This window comes from Crocodylus porosus, unplaced genomic scaffold (genome assembly GCF_001723895.1).
Source record: "Crocodylus porosus isolate Cpor-Errol unplaced genomic scaffold, CroPor_comp1, whole genome shotgun sequence".
Taxonomy (NCBI): domain Eukaryota; kingdom Metazoa; phylum Chordata; order Crocodylia; family Crocodylidae; genus Crocodylus; species Crocodylus porosus.
The window spans coordinates 4794731-4810334 of NW_017728933.1; the positions used below are offsets into that span (position 1 = coordinate 4794731).

The 15604-nt window shown below is 52.4% G+C and overlaps 1 protein-coding gene across 6 annotated transcripts in view; it reads right to left on the bottom strand.

The window, feature by feature from the left end:
* Positions 1 to 15604, bottom strand: part of LOC109317409 (disintegrin and metalloproteinase domain-containing protein 9-like) — a 35971-nt gene that overhangs the window by 12068 nt on the left and 8299 nt on the right. For 2 of the 6 annotated variants that reach the window (XM_019546072.1, XM_019546071.1), the window contains exons 1-6: positions 14047 to 14279; positions 7420 to 7471; positions 6135 to 6205; positions 5044 to 5122; positions 2418 to 2494; positions 1382 to 1571 (exon numbers count right to left, since the gene is read on the bottom strand). In XM_019546072.1, coding sequence (XP_019401617.1) covers positions 1382 to 1571; positions 2418 to 2494; positions 5044 to 5122; positions 6135 to 6205; positions 7420 to 7471; positions 14047 to 14264 — 687 coding nt within the window. In that variant the 5' untranslated portion in view covers positions 14265 to 14279. Of the gene's footprint in view, positions 1 to 1381; positions 1572 to 2417; positions 2495 to 5043; positions 5123 to 5907; positions 6075 to 6134; positions 6206 to 7373; positions 7472 to 14046; positions 14280 to 15604 lie in introns of those variants that run through there. The other 4 variants (XM_019546075.1, XM_019546074.1, XM_019546073.1 and 1 more) reach the window with 3 other exon arrangements.

Below are 15604 nucleotides of genomic sequence, written 5' to 3' on the forward strand. Positions count from 1 at the left end.
ATGCATACAACTGGGGGTCTCTCTCAAAGTGCTTTAGACTTAAAGAACTGGCTGGATAAGGGCACCTTGCTTCTGAAGGAAAGTAAGGGATCTGCATGCTTCCCATTCACATTTACACAGAAGTAGTTAGGCGTGCTGGTCTGAAGCCAGAGAGAAGGTATGGCAGGGCGGCACCCAAGAAGCTAACCAGGTCAAAGAAGCACGCGCTGTTGTAGGCGATAACCTCATTTGTCAGTCAGCAACGATCTTAGCACAGGACAAAGTCCACTACCGTGCAACTCTGAATCCAGGTGAGCTGCACTAACCTACCCTCGTGGCCTCTTGAAGGCTCAGCTCCAGCGTAGTCTATGCTTACCAGGTAAGGGAAACACCGTGACCACGGAGGCGGTCTTCTAGCTGCACCAGGGAAGACCGCTCTCCCGGCACGCGGATAATACCTACCAAGGTCACGTATAGTAAACCTCTCACTTAGCTGCTGGAGCAAGAAGGCCTTGCCTTTAAGCCCACTTTATGGAAATGGGAGACTCCTCCCTGGCTTGCCTCTGGGGCCTTATGGCTGAGGGCAAGCAAAACTCAAGGGCATCTGATCCCCAAGGATGCCTGCCAAAGGTTTTGGAAACAGGTGAAGCCCCAGATGGGGGTGGAGGATGTTTGCCAGTAGTAGGGCCACTTACGGTTCTGGACTCTTGGATTTGGAATTAGTTTTGGCTAATTTCGCTTGGAATATGGAAAACTAAACATCTCTGAACTAGGTAGTCTCTGAGATGCCACCCTGCCCCCCCTTCTGTCATCTACCTCTGGAAATTCCCATTACCCCAAAGACATGCTCTCCAAATTGCCTGCGGTACTCTGACGCTACGAGACGGGAGTATCAGCACAGGCGTCAGCAAGGTGTGGGCTAGCTGGCTTCTGGCAGGGAGCTCTGCCAGACGGCCTCAACCCCGCGGGCACCACTGCCACCCCCCATGCACAGCTCAGCCAGCACATCTCCGTCCAACTCGCAGCGCCGCAGCAGCTGCTCCTCCTGCTCTTTCCGTACAACCCGGAGGGATCTGTCACTCTTTTGCACATGTACAACACACCTACATAGAGTTTAAAGCAGGACAGACAGTACCCCAGTGCAAAGCCTGGAGTGGTAGTGTTCTGCCCCAAGTGATCAGAGCCAACCTTTTTGGCAGGCATGCCACAAGCAAAGGACCCTCCCTGCACCCTCCTTGAACGCCACTCTGAAGCCCTTCCTCTGCCTGACCGGCTGCTCCGCTTTCTGCTCCCTCCCTGATCTGCCACATGCCTCCCATGACATGCATGCTGCCTTAAGCAACCCAATACAGCGCTTCCACATGGTTAGCTGCCGTGCTCGGGACGGACGCTGAGTACGCACTCGCAGCAGCTGAGTCATGCCGGGAGGCTGCTCGTACTCTGTGTGCTCTCTCCCCGGGTCGGTGCTGCTCACTCCGCACACCATGGGCTCTTTCTGCACATTCTCCAAGCGGTACACTATGTGTTTGAGGTCCGAGTCGTCGTCCATGGGCTCAATTCCATAGGTGACATTTCCCACGTGCAGCAGTCCCCTAACAACAGAAAGAGCACGTCACCCACACCAGTACCCAAAGTATGGCCGCAAATGACCCACCTGGACTTCTGGAGAGCAAGGGGAGGCAACAGGAAACCCCCGATAGCCACAGGACACAAAGAAACAATCCTTCCAACACACATACACTTTGCTTAGCTTATACGTGCAAGCATCCCCACGACGGCAATGGGACTTTCAGGAGGCACACAGATAGCGTCTGTGCTACCTGGGGTCCTTATGTCAGACTTCCAAAAACAGCAGCCTTTCAGCTCAGGTATTACCGCCACTTACCACTGGGCCATGACAAAGCAATAAAGAACAGCAAAGGTCAAGGGCAAAACTGTTCCAAAAGGCAGCAAAACCACGCAAGTCCAAAGAGCTTTCCAATCAGTGCTGAAGCTTAGGGAGTTTTTACGAGCCACTGTTGGTGAAGTGGCTGTTCATTCTTTCACTCCAAATGGTAGCTTTTTCTTTTTTAAAAACAGACTATCACATCCAAACCAAAACAGTTCATTAAAGTGAACATCCACCCTGGACTGTAGAAATATTAGGAGTCGATGCAACGATTTCTAGTGGGTTCTCCGGAGGTGTAACAATGGAGCGGATTGTTGCAAGGGCTAAGGGAAAAAAGGAGGAATGTTGAACTGCAACTTGAGAATGAATGCAAGCGAGACTGACCAAGGACTAGTGCCAGAGACACTGTGCCAAATGGACACTCTCCTGCAGGACAGCGCCAAACAGCCTGGGTAGACAGCTAAGGAAAGCTCAGGGGCAGGACTGGGTTTCAGCTGTTTTGACTCTGACCAGGCACAACTGTGACACAGCAAAAAAAAACTTTTGTTACCTGAGTCCAGTGCAAGTGCTGACAGCAATCGCAGAATCTGGTATCCCCTCCACGTATCCCTGATAGTGACAGTGATCCTGAGGAATGCAAGGTAAAATTATTCCTGTAGTATCACAAACGCACACAGTCCTCTGTTTCAGTGCAGTGCCTCAGGTCTGAAGACGGCTCATGCATTTATCTGAAGCACGTGCTTCTCGGCACAACTTGTTCAGCATGCGGTACCATGGCATTAGCAGCCTTCACCCTCACAGGTCCCCTCAGTTTCACAGCTTCCCAGAGCCTTTTGACAGCTGCTCCCCCTTCACTGATCCAGCCCGTTACACATAACTTACAAAATGGGCAGGCATAGTCCACGTTACCTGGAGTGCCATTAAGTTACGTGGCAGACAGTGGGGCTGAAAGATCCTACGCACCAATGCAGTACATGCATTTAAATGCTAGGCAGAGACCTGCTCTTTGTTGCAGCGGAATCAGCAGGCAACAACCTGGGACCGGTATTGTAGCACAAAGCTCAGCAAATCGCACACTTACCCACCACGCACTCAAGCGGAGCACGCTGGAACACATGCAGATCCAGTGCAACCGGTGTGCATGGTTGCCACTAGTGCCGCATTCATCTCACCGTACTTATGGCATCCCCCTCCCACGCCCCAGGCAGCACATATACAACAGTGCCAGATACATGCCCACTACCCCCCCCGCCCCCCAGTCAACATGTGAAGTTCTCAATCCAGCTACCAGTTGCTCCAGGACTCGCCCTTCCGGCGACGGGCCCTCACCTCCCGGCACTGACTGCAGGTCCCCTTGGCAGCCCAACAGGGCCAGCCATTCTGCAATACAGAGGGTAACTGCAATCCCACCTGCCCAGTCCTGGCTATGGCTGTACTGTAGAACAATAAACCCCAGGTTTAGAGCAGAAAGTGGCTGTACTAACATCTGCTAGGCTACGAAGCCAGCAGGGCTCAGAAACACCATCTGCAAACATTGTCTTGCCTTGCGGCAGAGCTGGCCAACTCCCAAGTCATTTGTCTCCCACCCAACTAAATTTTGTTCGCTTGGCCCTCTGCTGCTGCTGCGTGCCAGCATATCGCTCAGCCTGTCAGGAACGAGCACTGGATCCCGCTCTGCTTGGCTTGCATGTCACCTCTCTCCAGCCAGTGTTATTACTGCTGTTATTATTGCCAGCGGACACTCAGCGCTGCCTAAGCTCTTCAGTCCCATGGCCCATCCCTGATCAGCCCTGACAACATGTTTCCCTCCCCAGGCAATCGCACACACCCACAGCACAACAATACCAAATCGCAACCATTATCTGCTTCAGCTGAGCTGTCCCCGAGTGCCCCGAAAGGCCAAAGCTGTTGCAGTGCAGCAGCTAGCTATGCAGCTAAACAGTCCTGCCCTGCACCTCTAAACATGCAGCTTGGTGGTGTCCTGTGTACAAGCCGTATTTACCTCCCCAAAATAGCGACAGGAAGAGGCACAACCAATTCTGTGCTCTGCATGTTTCCCCTTCCAGTCACTCGCCCAGGACAGGGCAATCCGAACAAAGACTTATTGTCCACAGCCCACAGGCTTTTCCCAGCATTGCAGCTGTTATGACCCAGTTCACTGAAAAGGGTGCGTCTGGAGAGCGCTGTGGTGGTCAGGTGGATGAAGTCATTTGCTCTTTTGGCCCCATACCTTGCCAAGCGCTTGAGGCATGCAGTAATCCCTCTGAGCCGCTGTACTTACCATGGTCTCCTGCTGAGCTGAAACCCTGATCTGCAGATAGCTTTCTCCCTTATTCAGCCACTGGCTGAGTCACAGAAAGTTAATTAAAACGAGCAAAGACTCGGGTACCTGTGCTGCTCCAGTAAAAAGCCCACATGCACACAAGCTGACTTCTGGGAAAAGGCAAAGCTGGTGTGCATGCAGGGAGCAGAGGGGGTGGGAGACGAGGAAATACTGTTCTACTTATTGTGACATGAATCACCGTTTGCTTTTGCTCCATGACACCTGCCTCATCTTCAGAGGCTGATTAAGTCCGTGTCCACCAGGGGACAGAGAAGGGTGGGAGCAGCAGCTTGCCCAGATGAGGGAGGGGAGGGGTGCACTGGTCTCCAGTTACCAGCTCTGACTGGGGTCTGTGGGGCACTACTGTTATAGGGGGCACAAGGGAACCAACCCACAAAAGAGGGGTCTCTCACTCTCTCTTTTCCAATCTGTGCTCTTCCAAGCACCTCTACCGGGAAACGCTTCCTCTCTATTTCACATCTGTTCTTGTACTCCTTCACAAGTCACCTTAGGTCGTAGTATTTAAAAGTCCATGTCAAGAAGAAGACCGTCTAACAGACCGCTCCCCAGGAGCACTCTGATCCCCAGCAGACACAAGCCAATGCCCTTTAGGAAGCTTGCGTTCACTGAACAGCAGAACTGTTACAATCGCACACAGTCCAACGACAGACACATTGCTATCCCGTGAGCCTTTCCTGATGAGTAGCAAAGAGGAGGGAGCACTGGGAATTAGCACCTGGCCTTCTGGAAAATGCACTAGTGGATGTCTTTATACATGACTCTTTAGCAACACAGGTGTAAAAAGGCACTAGGCACCTGCTGCAGGCACAGGACAAAAAAGGAAGACGCTTACCCGGATGTCTGGGTTTTCCGAGTACAACTTCCCCTCCTCATTGTAGCTGTAAACTGTGAAGTCTTTGGGTAATAATTGTCTGAAAGAGGAAGGGAAGAAAATAAAGAGCCACGAAACACTTAACGCTGCTGCAGGGCAATAACAAAACTAATCTTGCACGCAAGCTGCAATTAAATAAACAATCCAGAAACACTCATCATCAAGGAATTTACTGTTTCTAAGGACAACTGCTCAGTCTGACTGTGCTCTGAAACAGCCCCCCGTCCTAGAACGCAAGTGCAATTAAACTGCCTCCACCAGGGGGAAAGTGTCAGGCGAGATGAGGACAGGAGAACGCAACACACACAAAAAACCGAGCTCAGACCTCACAGGCTGGAAGGCAAGGAGCCGGGAACTGTAGCAGCCAGGCTGTCCAACTGCAGCTGGCTTCTCCCCTTTCCCACTCCTCCATTTGGGAGGAAAGGAAAGCATGTTAGAAATGGCTCCCAAGTGAAAATGCTGACCTAATACTGGCCAGTTCAGTGCTGGTCCTGAGAAGCACAATTCCCACATTTGAGAGGTGAAGAGGAGCCCTCCAGCCCCCCTTTCATTTATTTGTTTGTTAAGGGCAGTCTTTGAAGAGGAACCTCGGCTTAAGATGGGAAACACAGCCCGCACGTGGGCTGCTTGTAACTGGTGGCGGTCACATGAAACCCCTAAAAACACAGCGACAAAGCTTAAAGAAGGAGAGTTTCTTTTTTCTAAGCATGTTATAAACTCCATAGCCCTGCGTTCCAGCAGTAACACAGGAGGACGGTTACAACTGGAGTAATGCCGCAGGGGACAAAATTAAGGAAGGACATCACAGGGATGACAGAGGCACACCCAAGCATTTGTGCTGTGTAACGTAGGCTCCGTGGACCGGACGCAAGAGCTGGGCCATCTTCCACCAGTTCCCCTCACGGTCCCCGAGTGCAGCTGTACTTCTGACAAGTCACTTCCCGGACTGGACACGGCTTGTTACTGGCCTGTCTTTTAGTCCAGCATGATCGATCGGTGGATAATCCGAGCAGACAGGTATTGGAAGCCCCGTGACAACACAAGTCACTTACGTGTTCTTTTCTAAGTGAATCGTGTGCTCTTTCCCCTCGATCTCAATGACATATGACACTTTGTCCTGAGCCTACGAAAAAGAAATCAGTAACCAAATGCTCTCTCAGGCATCACCCAAACCCCTGGAGCAAGCAGCAGCGACATGCCCAGCAATTGTAGGTGCGGTGGCAACACCTTGGATCTCGCCCTCCCTACAAGTTTGGCAGGCACAGCCGCAGCAGCGGCAATACCTGGGGCACGCGCAGCTTATCCCAGCCAGCAGCACAGGAACTCAGCAGGTTATGAGGCAATTCCCCTGGAGTGGGAGGGGATTGCTAATCAACACCGCTCAGCCAACAAAACCGAGTGGTGTAGCTCTGGCCTCAGCCAGGGGAACTCATTTACAGCCAGCACTGCTCATCTTCCTTTCCAGGTCCCGTGTCTGATAGGCAAGTTACTGCCCAACTGGGCCACTCCTGTCCTCACAGAAGGCTAGGAGAGGGGTTAATAGCACACCAGCTCTCGTTCTTTGCCACTCAGCCGTTTCCTAACACAGGGATGCCTGACAGGTGGCTGATGATCCTAGTCCCCCACTACAAGGCACTCCAGAGTCAAGCCACTAGCAGCCTCTTCCCCCTGCCTTGCAATTTCACCCCCTCCGTTATCTCAACTTGAGCTGGGTGACATTCAAGTGAGTCAACACGCAGCTCCTTTCCAAGTCTCCTGGAAGGAAGCTGAGTGCTTTTCATATAACTTCCTCCAGCTGGGAAAGGACAATGCAGTTTGTATTACTGCCTCCTCCAGCATTTATGAACTGGACCTGCTTGTCCTAATCTTTCCCCTGCTGTACCTCAGCCCAGTAGCACGTGCAGGAGGTTGGGCCTATTTATTCGAGGGGACCGTTCAAACTGACTAGGGACTACATTGAGATCATGACAGGAGCCTTAGCCTCCAAGTACAAAGCGTCTTTGCCATCATCCTCTTGCCCTGGGTATAGAAATCCTATTAATCCTTCTGCCAATCTGACACTGCACAGTCCTCTGCAGGCGCCTTCAAGCACTCGCAGGCTGTCTTACAGGAGGCAGGTACATGGCCAGTTAGGTGTGGTGTACTACAATGTCTGGCATGCCTCAGGCATGGGGAAGGGGCCACTTCCACTCTTCTGTTGGCCCTAAATTCATCTAGCCCCTCACCTAAGCAGCATGAGACAGGCCAGGCAGCAGACAGAGAACTTAAACATTTCTAAAAATACCGGGTACCTGGGCTACGGAGGAACCGGGGGCAGCGCGCCGCTCTCGTGCTAACCTCTGCGGGATGATGATTTCGTAGGACGACAGAAGAGTCCGATCCTGGAAACCTAGGAACACAGAGGAGAAAAGCTGCCTGATGAGCGGCACAAGGGACACAAGGCACTCCGAGGAACCAGGCCCACCCAATCCCTGGGGGACCTTGTGCGTCTCTACACAGTGCGACGCAGCTCTCCCCAAGACGGCTCGGACACCAGCAGCAGCAAAGCCCTATCAGCCCTGCATTCGCCACGTCGCTGCCTGGCACTGTGCTCTCCGTACCTCAGCTCTCCACCCAAGATGACGCAGCACTACGAATCCCATCTCACAGAGGCACTGCAAGCACTCTCATACCACCGAGCCCAGGCCTCTCTTAGCATCTAGGACTCTAAGAGGCACCTTTTAACACCACCGCACATGCAGGTCTCAACAACCCAGAGTATGTTTCGGCACAGGGAGTGACAGGGGATGCTGTACTAGGGCCAATATGAAGAAGGAGCCAAAGCAAGCAGCTTAAAGCCTTTAAGTAAAGAAAATGCATGTGATCCCCAAAGGAACTGCTAGCCGGAAATGTTATAGCACCAGCCCTCTTGCTCTGCTCAGGGTTTGTAGAGGCACCTCAGTGCCATCATCTGGGTGCTACCCAACTCAAAAAACAGTCTCGTTTGCAGCAAAACTCCAGAACACCCATTATGAAAGCAGAGTGTTTCGGTTATTCATTCAACGAGCCAAGCAGCAGATTAGAAGAGGTTTTATTATGAGCCAACAGCCTCCACGCCTGGGTTCAGGCAGCAGCCACCACGCCCCTTGGAAAGCAGGAGACCAGTCGCCCTGCAACTGCACAAAGGGTTTTAAGTGCAACAGATTTTGCTGGCACGCAGCAGTGCAATCAGCGAGCTCACCAGGGGAGAACTGGCTAGACGCTTGGAGGGGAAGGGGGAAGTTCTAATTCCCCGTGTATCGTACGGTCCCCAAGAAGCACCGCACTGCCACCAGGCCAGCCCATCTGCCACGCGCTCGCTCCGGCCACCTGCACAAAGGGAAGTGACTGAGCAAACACATGGCATTTACTGCAAAGCAAAGAGGTCGAGCTTCTGTTGAGAATGCATTCACCTGCTTGCTAAGCCATTTGCTGGGACACTTTCCACCAATGGCTGGAATTTAAAGCGGGGCTAAAGGGAGCCTGAGATGAAAGGGGATTTCGAGTTCCCAACTCCTTAGACTCCATTGGAAAAACAAAAATTCTCACTCCAGCCATCAATGCTTGCAAAACACATGGGTGTTTAAATAGCACTAAGTGCTCTCTGCTTAGCCAGATCCCGATCTAGCGAAGCTCAGGAAGCTGGCCAACAAGGGCCCTCCAAAAACCATTTGTTTAAAAAAAAAACAACCCAGAGGAAGTTACTTTTGCAGCACTGGAGTGTTTTCAGCCTGGGGCTGGTTTAACGGTGCGCTGCAATTGCCTTCAGGTTACTGCTGAATGGAAGGCATCCCAAGGAGCGACTCCTACTCCGAGGGCTGCCCTCCTGTTGAGAAAGCCCAGCAGCTTCGCGGCATTACAGCCGCTTATGCTAAGTCCAACTCAGCCCTCCTGCTAAAGCAATGAGATCCCTGGTTGGGGCCCAGTCAGTCTTTGGGCTGGGGTTTCTACGTGCCCCAGGGACACACACTTCCCCAAGGACAACGTTGACTTGCGGCACCACCGACATTCCCTTGCCAGGCAGGCTCCGCCACAGATATTCACTCCTGACGCAGCTCTCAATGGACCCCAGGGCTCCCCGTACAAGTACCCAGGTCCCTAAATGCAGCGTGCAGGCTGCTGAACGCTCTCAGCACCACAAAGACCGAGACGCTGGTCTCTTTCTCTGAGACCTTGCTCTCAGGTACACCTCTGCAGAGATCGGGGACCTACGACCTGTGCGCATGCCTGCTCCCTTTGAGAGCCCTCTCAGACAGAAGCGCTCTTGCTTTCCCTCACCCAGCTAACCCCAGATTACCTAGAGAGGCTTGTGGAAAGCAAGGCTATAACCCTCCCAACTAGTCCTCCCAGAGCCTTCTGGGTTGGCCTGTGGGCAAGAATGAGCTGGCAAGGGCCAGTGCAGCTCCCTTAGTCCCTCACAAAAGAAAATCAGCTTGGAACTGGGCTCCCAGTTCCTTGCGAGGCCCATCCCAAGGTAGCCCATGGTCTCACAGGAGGCTTTGGGCATGTCACCACATTCATGCTTTGTTCAATGAGTTATCTCCTGCCAGAGAAGAACTGTGACGGTAACTACATGCAACGAGTGGCAAATCCAGCTTTCAAAAGCATCGCCAATCGGGCACAGGTCGGACCTGCTCTTTCCAAGATGCCACCCCAATCTCTAACACAAAGTGTGGGGGGGGAGGTGTTATCTGTGCTTTGCCACAATTAATTACCTATTTTGGATATCTCTGAAGACAGACCGTCATGACCCATTTGTAAGCCGTTGGTGAGCAAGCTGCAAATGGATGCGGTTTCCCAACTCCAAACTTTGACAGATGTTAAAGGAAACGGTCTGAGGCAGCATGGTACAGGTGGCCAACAAACAAGTGAAAGGACTGCACGCCGCCGGTATGGGACAGCGAGTGACCACTAAGGTTGACGGGAAACCATACATAAATTCATAGGGCTTAGCTTGAACGGTGAAATGCAACTAGCCTGTTCAAAGGCAATTCTTTGACTCTCAAAACCACAGCAGCCCACCCAGAATAGAATATAAAACTCTGGAGCTGCCGAAGCAAGCTGGAATCACCGGAAACAGGCTTCACAGCATTCCTTTAACAGCTTCCTGAAGTATCCCCCAGGATATCCTAGACGCCCGGCCAGCGGACCCTAGGAATCCTAGCACCAAAGTCTTCCCACCCTACTTGCAGCTGCGCTTGCATGCTACGCGACACTGTCTGCTGGGCGAGTTTGTAGTCTGTTAATGGAACCGAGCCGATTACTGGAGTGGTTCCTTGGTCTCAAACACCACGCCACCAACCAAACTTATTCCCAGTATCCCCAACAAATCCACCTGCTTCCCCTCCCCTCAATCACTTCTAGGCATTCTTTGCACCTCAGGGGACACCAGGCCACTATCCTCGCATCTCTCCAAGCTACAGGGCTGTTACCTTTTCCTCTCCCCTGCCGGCTACCTTTACATGCCTGTTCGCATCAAGACTGCAAACAGCCCAGGGCACTGAAAGCAGCCTGTGTGCATATTATAACGACTACTATTCCGTTTCTTCCTTGCCTGTTGCACACCTCCTTGCACCATTAGAGCAAAACCTGGTCATCCAGCACCATAGAAAACAACTCTGCAGAAAGGGAGACCTCTTTTGTCTACCCAAGGCAACAGGATGCCATCCCTGCAGGCGGCTCTGCCACAGGTGAGAACTACACAGCTGTTTATGTGCTCTGTTTAACAAAGCATGACCTAAGCCTGGAAGCAAAAGCAATTAAGATGGTTTTCAATTCCAGCCTGCCCCATGATTGCAAATATACACCCACTGCAAGAGCGGAGCGAGAGAGAAAGCTCTGAATCGCCCTGACAAAAGGCAGCCAGTCAGGGTTATGGCATTTCTTGGGAAAAATAAAAGGAAGCCTGAGTAAGTGCATGATTCAGCAACTCCCGCATTAGTTACTTTGAATTCTTGGCTGGGCTTGTGCCAGGAGACGGCAATAACTGGAGTTCACAATGGCCCTTGTTCTTTATCCTCTCCAGCCTTTGTGATCATCAGACACATCCTCAGCCAGATGATAGCAGGGGAAGGGCAACTTCCTGTCCTGGGATAAGCTGCCATAAATCCACACTCTCGCAAGTACCTCCTCTCCATCTGTCACTGCCACTGCACACATGGGATCTGTCAATCGTTTCAGGCACTTTGTCACCCCCCACCCCAAAATTCAGGACCTCTTCCTGTCCCCTGCTGCAGAGCTACCACATCTCATCCCAGAAGGGGCCCCACGCCAGCTGGGGCCGAACTAATTCCCATCTCCTCTGATGTTCCAGGGATCCTGCAGGATGGAAAATGCAAGAGAAATGCAGAAACAGCATTAAATCAGGACGGAATCAGAAAACTGCTTTGCTAAGGACTTGAACCGACCATGTGGAAGTGACACAGCACGTGCAAAGACAGAGTAACGGGAAGGACATTCAGGGGACACATGACCCGGCCGTGGAGCCCTACCTCAGAGGATCTGCTGGACGTGCGGGGGCGCATGGGAAGGAAGAAGAAGATGGCACAATAAGCACTTCCCTCCCCCACCACAGCACTGGCTTGGAAGTGTAGATTCAGCACTGCTGTGCTAGCTTTGCCTCTACGCTCACCTTGGAGAGGCGAGTAAAAGTTCTGTTCAAGCCCTGGGGAACGAGACAGCTAAGAGAGGCCTTGCAGCTGGAGCCAGCTACCATTCGAAAGAAAGCAAAGGGTCTTTTTCAAGCAGCACTGGAGAGCGAAAACAATGGGGTTTTGTATTTTAAGTAAAATCCAAGGCTCTATTTTTGGGGAACGCCAACCTGCTTTTGCACGGACTTTACATTTACTTGGGACAGATTCCCCTTCGGTTTACATATCTCCCCTCTTCTTCACTGAGCTCCCAGTTTGATTTGACAACGTTCACGCCAGTAAACCTCGAGAGTCAGCCGGCACACCATCTAGCCGCACAATGCCAACGTTGACCTTGCAGGAATTTTTAGAAAACAAACCGCTCCGACCTCCCGCGCCCCAGAACAAAAGAGTTGATCCCAGCACATGCATCCATTGCATTTACATCCACTTTTAGAAAGACGCTGCCATGATCCAGTCTGACCTCTCCACGCAGAATGCGTTTTCAATCGCTCAACTCTACGCTGAGAAAGAAAACAGATATGAGAGTAACGTAAAATGGAAGTGGAGAGGGAAAATAGTCAGAAAACGCCCCACTTCCCAGTCCCCGACAACACACGTACTTCGGCTATTAATGCATGTTTCTTTATCCCAGGCAGACAAACAGATCTGAGCACTTAAGGACCTAATCTTACAATGTGCTGACAACCTTCATCCCCACCAGCAAGCTCCCCCCGAGACGAGAGGAAGCTCAGTGAAACTCAAACCCTGCCTCCCCTAGAGAAGAGACAGAGGCATTCTTAACCCAGGGACACTCAGGAGACAAAACCTTAGGAAAGACAGCAGCGTTTGCTATTGTCGCACTATTCAGCTGATCAAGAGAGAACCACAGGCTCACACAGTCCAACACCACTTGCCAACATGCACAAAGGGCACTGAGCACTTGTACTCCTAGCTTGACTCATACCATGCGAGATAAGGTCCAGGGACAGGCCTCGGCCCCCCTGCTTCTCTCCTTGGCCCTGGGTAAGAAGGCTGCCCGGTGGTTTGCACTTCACTCACAGCCACAGTACCCGAGCAGCTCTCACATGCCCATCTTTCCCACATAACTGAAGTTACACATGTGTCCCACAGCAGAACCACCCCCTCTGCACGCATCTCACCCATGCCTGCACAGCACTCATGGCAGCTGGGCAGGTGCAGTCTCCTTCCTTCCCACTCCCACTTCAGAGGGGGGCCTTTGCAAACAACTCACAGTACACAGACTTCCATTCCTCAGTGCAAAGAAGATCCACTGAAATGCAATGCCTTGCACAGAAATGCCACCAAACCCAGCTCCCCTTCCCAGCACGCACCGTGCCAGCTGTGCCATGCCAGCAGTCATTCAGGCCACAGAGAGCCAAGCCAACTGCTCCAGTTACAAGGAAGACAGGGATCTCTCAGGGACAGACTCTCACACGCCTGGCAGAATCGCCGGACTCAGTGCGGCATTACAAAGACCAGCAACACCAACCATACTCGCCTCGAGCACGAGACTCCCATTCTCTAGAACCTTTGGGATCTGGCTGCCTGCTCTTACTGGCTCCGTGCTGGAGACGTACGGATCAGTGCTTTACTAGAAAGGAAAAAAAAGCAGCCGTCTTCGTTAGCACCTTCTCAGCCATGCCACATGTCACCGCACAGAAGCGCCCGTTAGTACTAATTGGCCGGACTTGCTTACCTCAAGTTATTCTACTGTGGTCCCAATCAGGCTTGGAGAATTCATAGATTTCTAGGGCTGAAAGGGACTGATCAGATCATCGAATCTGACCCCCCGCTCTGGGCAGGAAAGAGCGCTGGGGTTAAGTAACCCCAGCCAGGTGCTTGTCTCATCTCCTTTTGAACACCTCCAAGGTAGGGGAGAGCACCACCTCCCTTGGAAGCCCAGTCCATATTTTGGCATAAAGAGTTTTTTTCCTGATGTCTGATCTAAATCTGCTCTCCTTCGGTTTATGACCACTGTTTCTGGTAGCTCCCCTTGGCCGGGATACAGTTACAGCATCAAACAGAAGCAAGCCAGGGATGGGTTCACGTGCTCTGAACTGACTGCCAGAGACCTCCAGCCTGAACACGATAGACTACTGAACCCTCAGACACAAATGAGTTTCCAGGCCTGAACCCAACGAACCCAGGAAACATCACGATTAGCAACTAAAAAGTTCCTCTCTTCCCACAATCAGAAGCGTGTTCTAATAAAAAAGGTACCCAATCACTGTGGCACTGGATGCATTAAGTACACAGATGCCGAGTTCATTAAATTTAATTAATACTTCCTTACAAATAATAGCAAGATGAGCGAGTGGCACAAGTTGCTTGCCATTCTGCTTCTTTCATATCATTCAAGCAGTCAGGAGTACCAGAGAGCTTCACAGCAAAGGACCCCTTCTCCAGGAGGGCTACAACCAAGGAAACATCCGCGGCTGTGGAGGCAAGATCCCAGCTCTCGCGGCTGCAGAGGCACTGAAAAGAGGTGTTTTCATTTGGCTGGGCAGACATCCCGCAGGCCTACTTGCGCATGTTATTTACCAGCCCACACCAGCCACCACGGCCTCTCCCCACATGTAAGGCTGGTACCAAGCTGCACGGATGGCAGGGCGGGACAGATACAGAGCCCTAGCGCACGCACACGTTTCTTTTGAAGTTGCCAGCTTCCTCCAGCCTCTGGGAGCCCTCCAGGACCTGTCCTGCTTCCGAAGCGCCCCTCCATCCTCGGAGCGCTTCACAAACATCAGCCAGGCATGGCGCTCCCTGCGCCAAGAGACTCCTCCCTGCCCCCCAACCCTCACTTTCCGATCCAAAGGAATCCAGGAACCTCTGAACAACGCTCCTCCAGGACCCGTCTTTGGGCCAGGCTCTCTGCTAGGTGGTGCAGACTGGGCCTTTCTTCCGAGGTCATGCACCATGCCGTAACTGCTTCCTGTCTAGACTGACCATCCCTGCTCCTTTTCCTACTGCGTTTATGCGCCACTCTCCACGGATGCTGGAAAACACCGCAGCTTCAGCCATGCTCCAGGAAGTGGGACTGTCACTTTCATTCCCTGCCACATTCGCTGGCTTCTGTCCAGCTCTGATTCAGATCTCAACACACATATGCACTCCTCTACCTCCAACCGCCCAACCGGCTACTCTTCAAGGACCTGCAATCGGTGACTTGTGGCTCCCACTCCCCAGTGGTAACTGTCCATTCCCCTTTACACAGCCCCCTTCTGTCTCCCAGAGCCACCACACGCCCCGTTGGCCTACAGTCCCGCTCGTGCCATTTCATCTCCATTGGGCTCACAACCCCATTCCTCATGGGCTGTCATAGTTTCATAGTTGGTCGGGTTGGAAGGGACCTGACCAGATCATCCGGTCCAACCCCCTCCACGGCAAGAAAGAGTACTGGGGTCAAACGACCCCAGCAAGGTGCTCATTCAGCCTCCTTTTAAAGACCCCCCAGGGTAGCAGCCAGCACCATTTCGCTTGGAAGCTGGTTCCAGATCCTAGCCACCCTGACCATGAAGTCGTGCCTCCTGATGTCTAGCCTAAATCTACCCTCTGCCAGCTTGTGACCGTTATTCCTGGTCACTCTTGGTCGTGCTCGGGGGAGCAGTGACTCCCCCAATGCCTGCTGGTCCCCCCTGACTAGTTTGTAACAGGCCACTAGATCCCCCCTCAGCTTCTCTTGTGGAGGCTGAACAGGTTCAGGTCCCGTTGCCTCTTCTCGTAGGGCCTGCCCTGCTGTCCCCTGATCATGTGAGTGGCCTCCTCTGGACCGTCTCCATGTCGTCCACATCCCTCCTGAAGTGCAGTGCCCAGAACTGGACGCCATACTCCAGCTGCGGCCTGACCAGTGC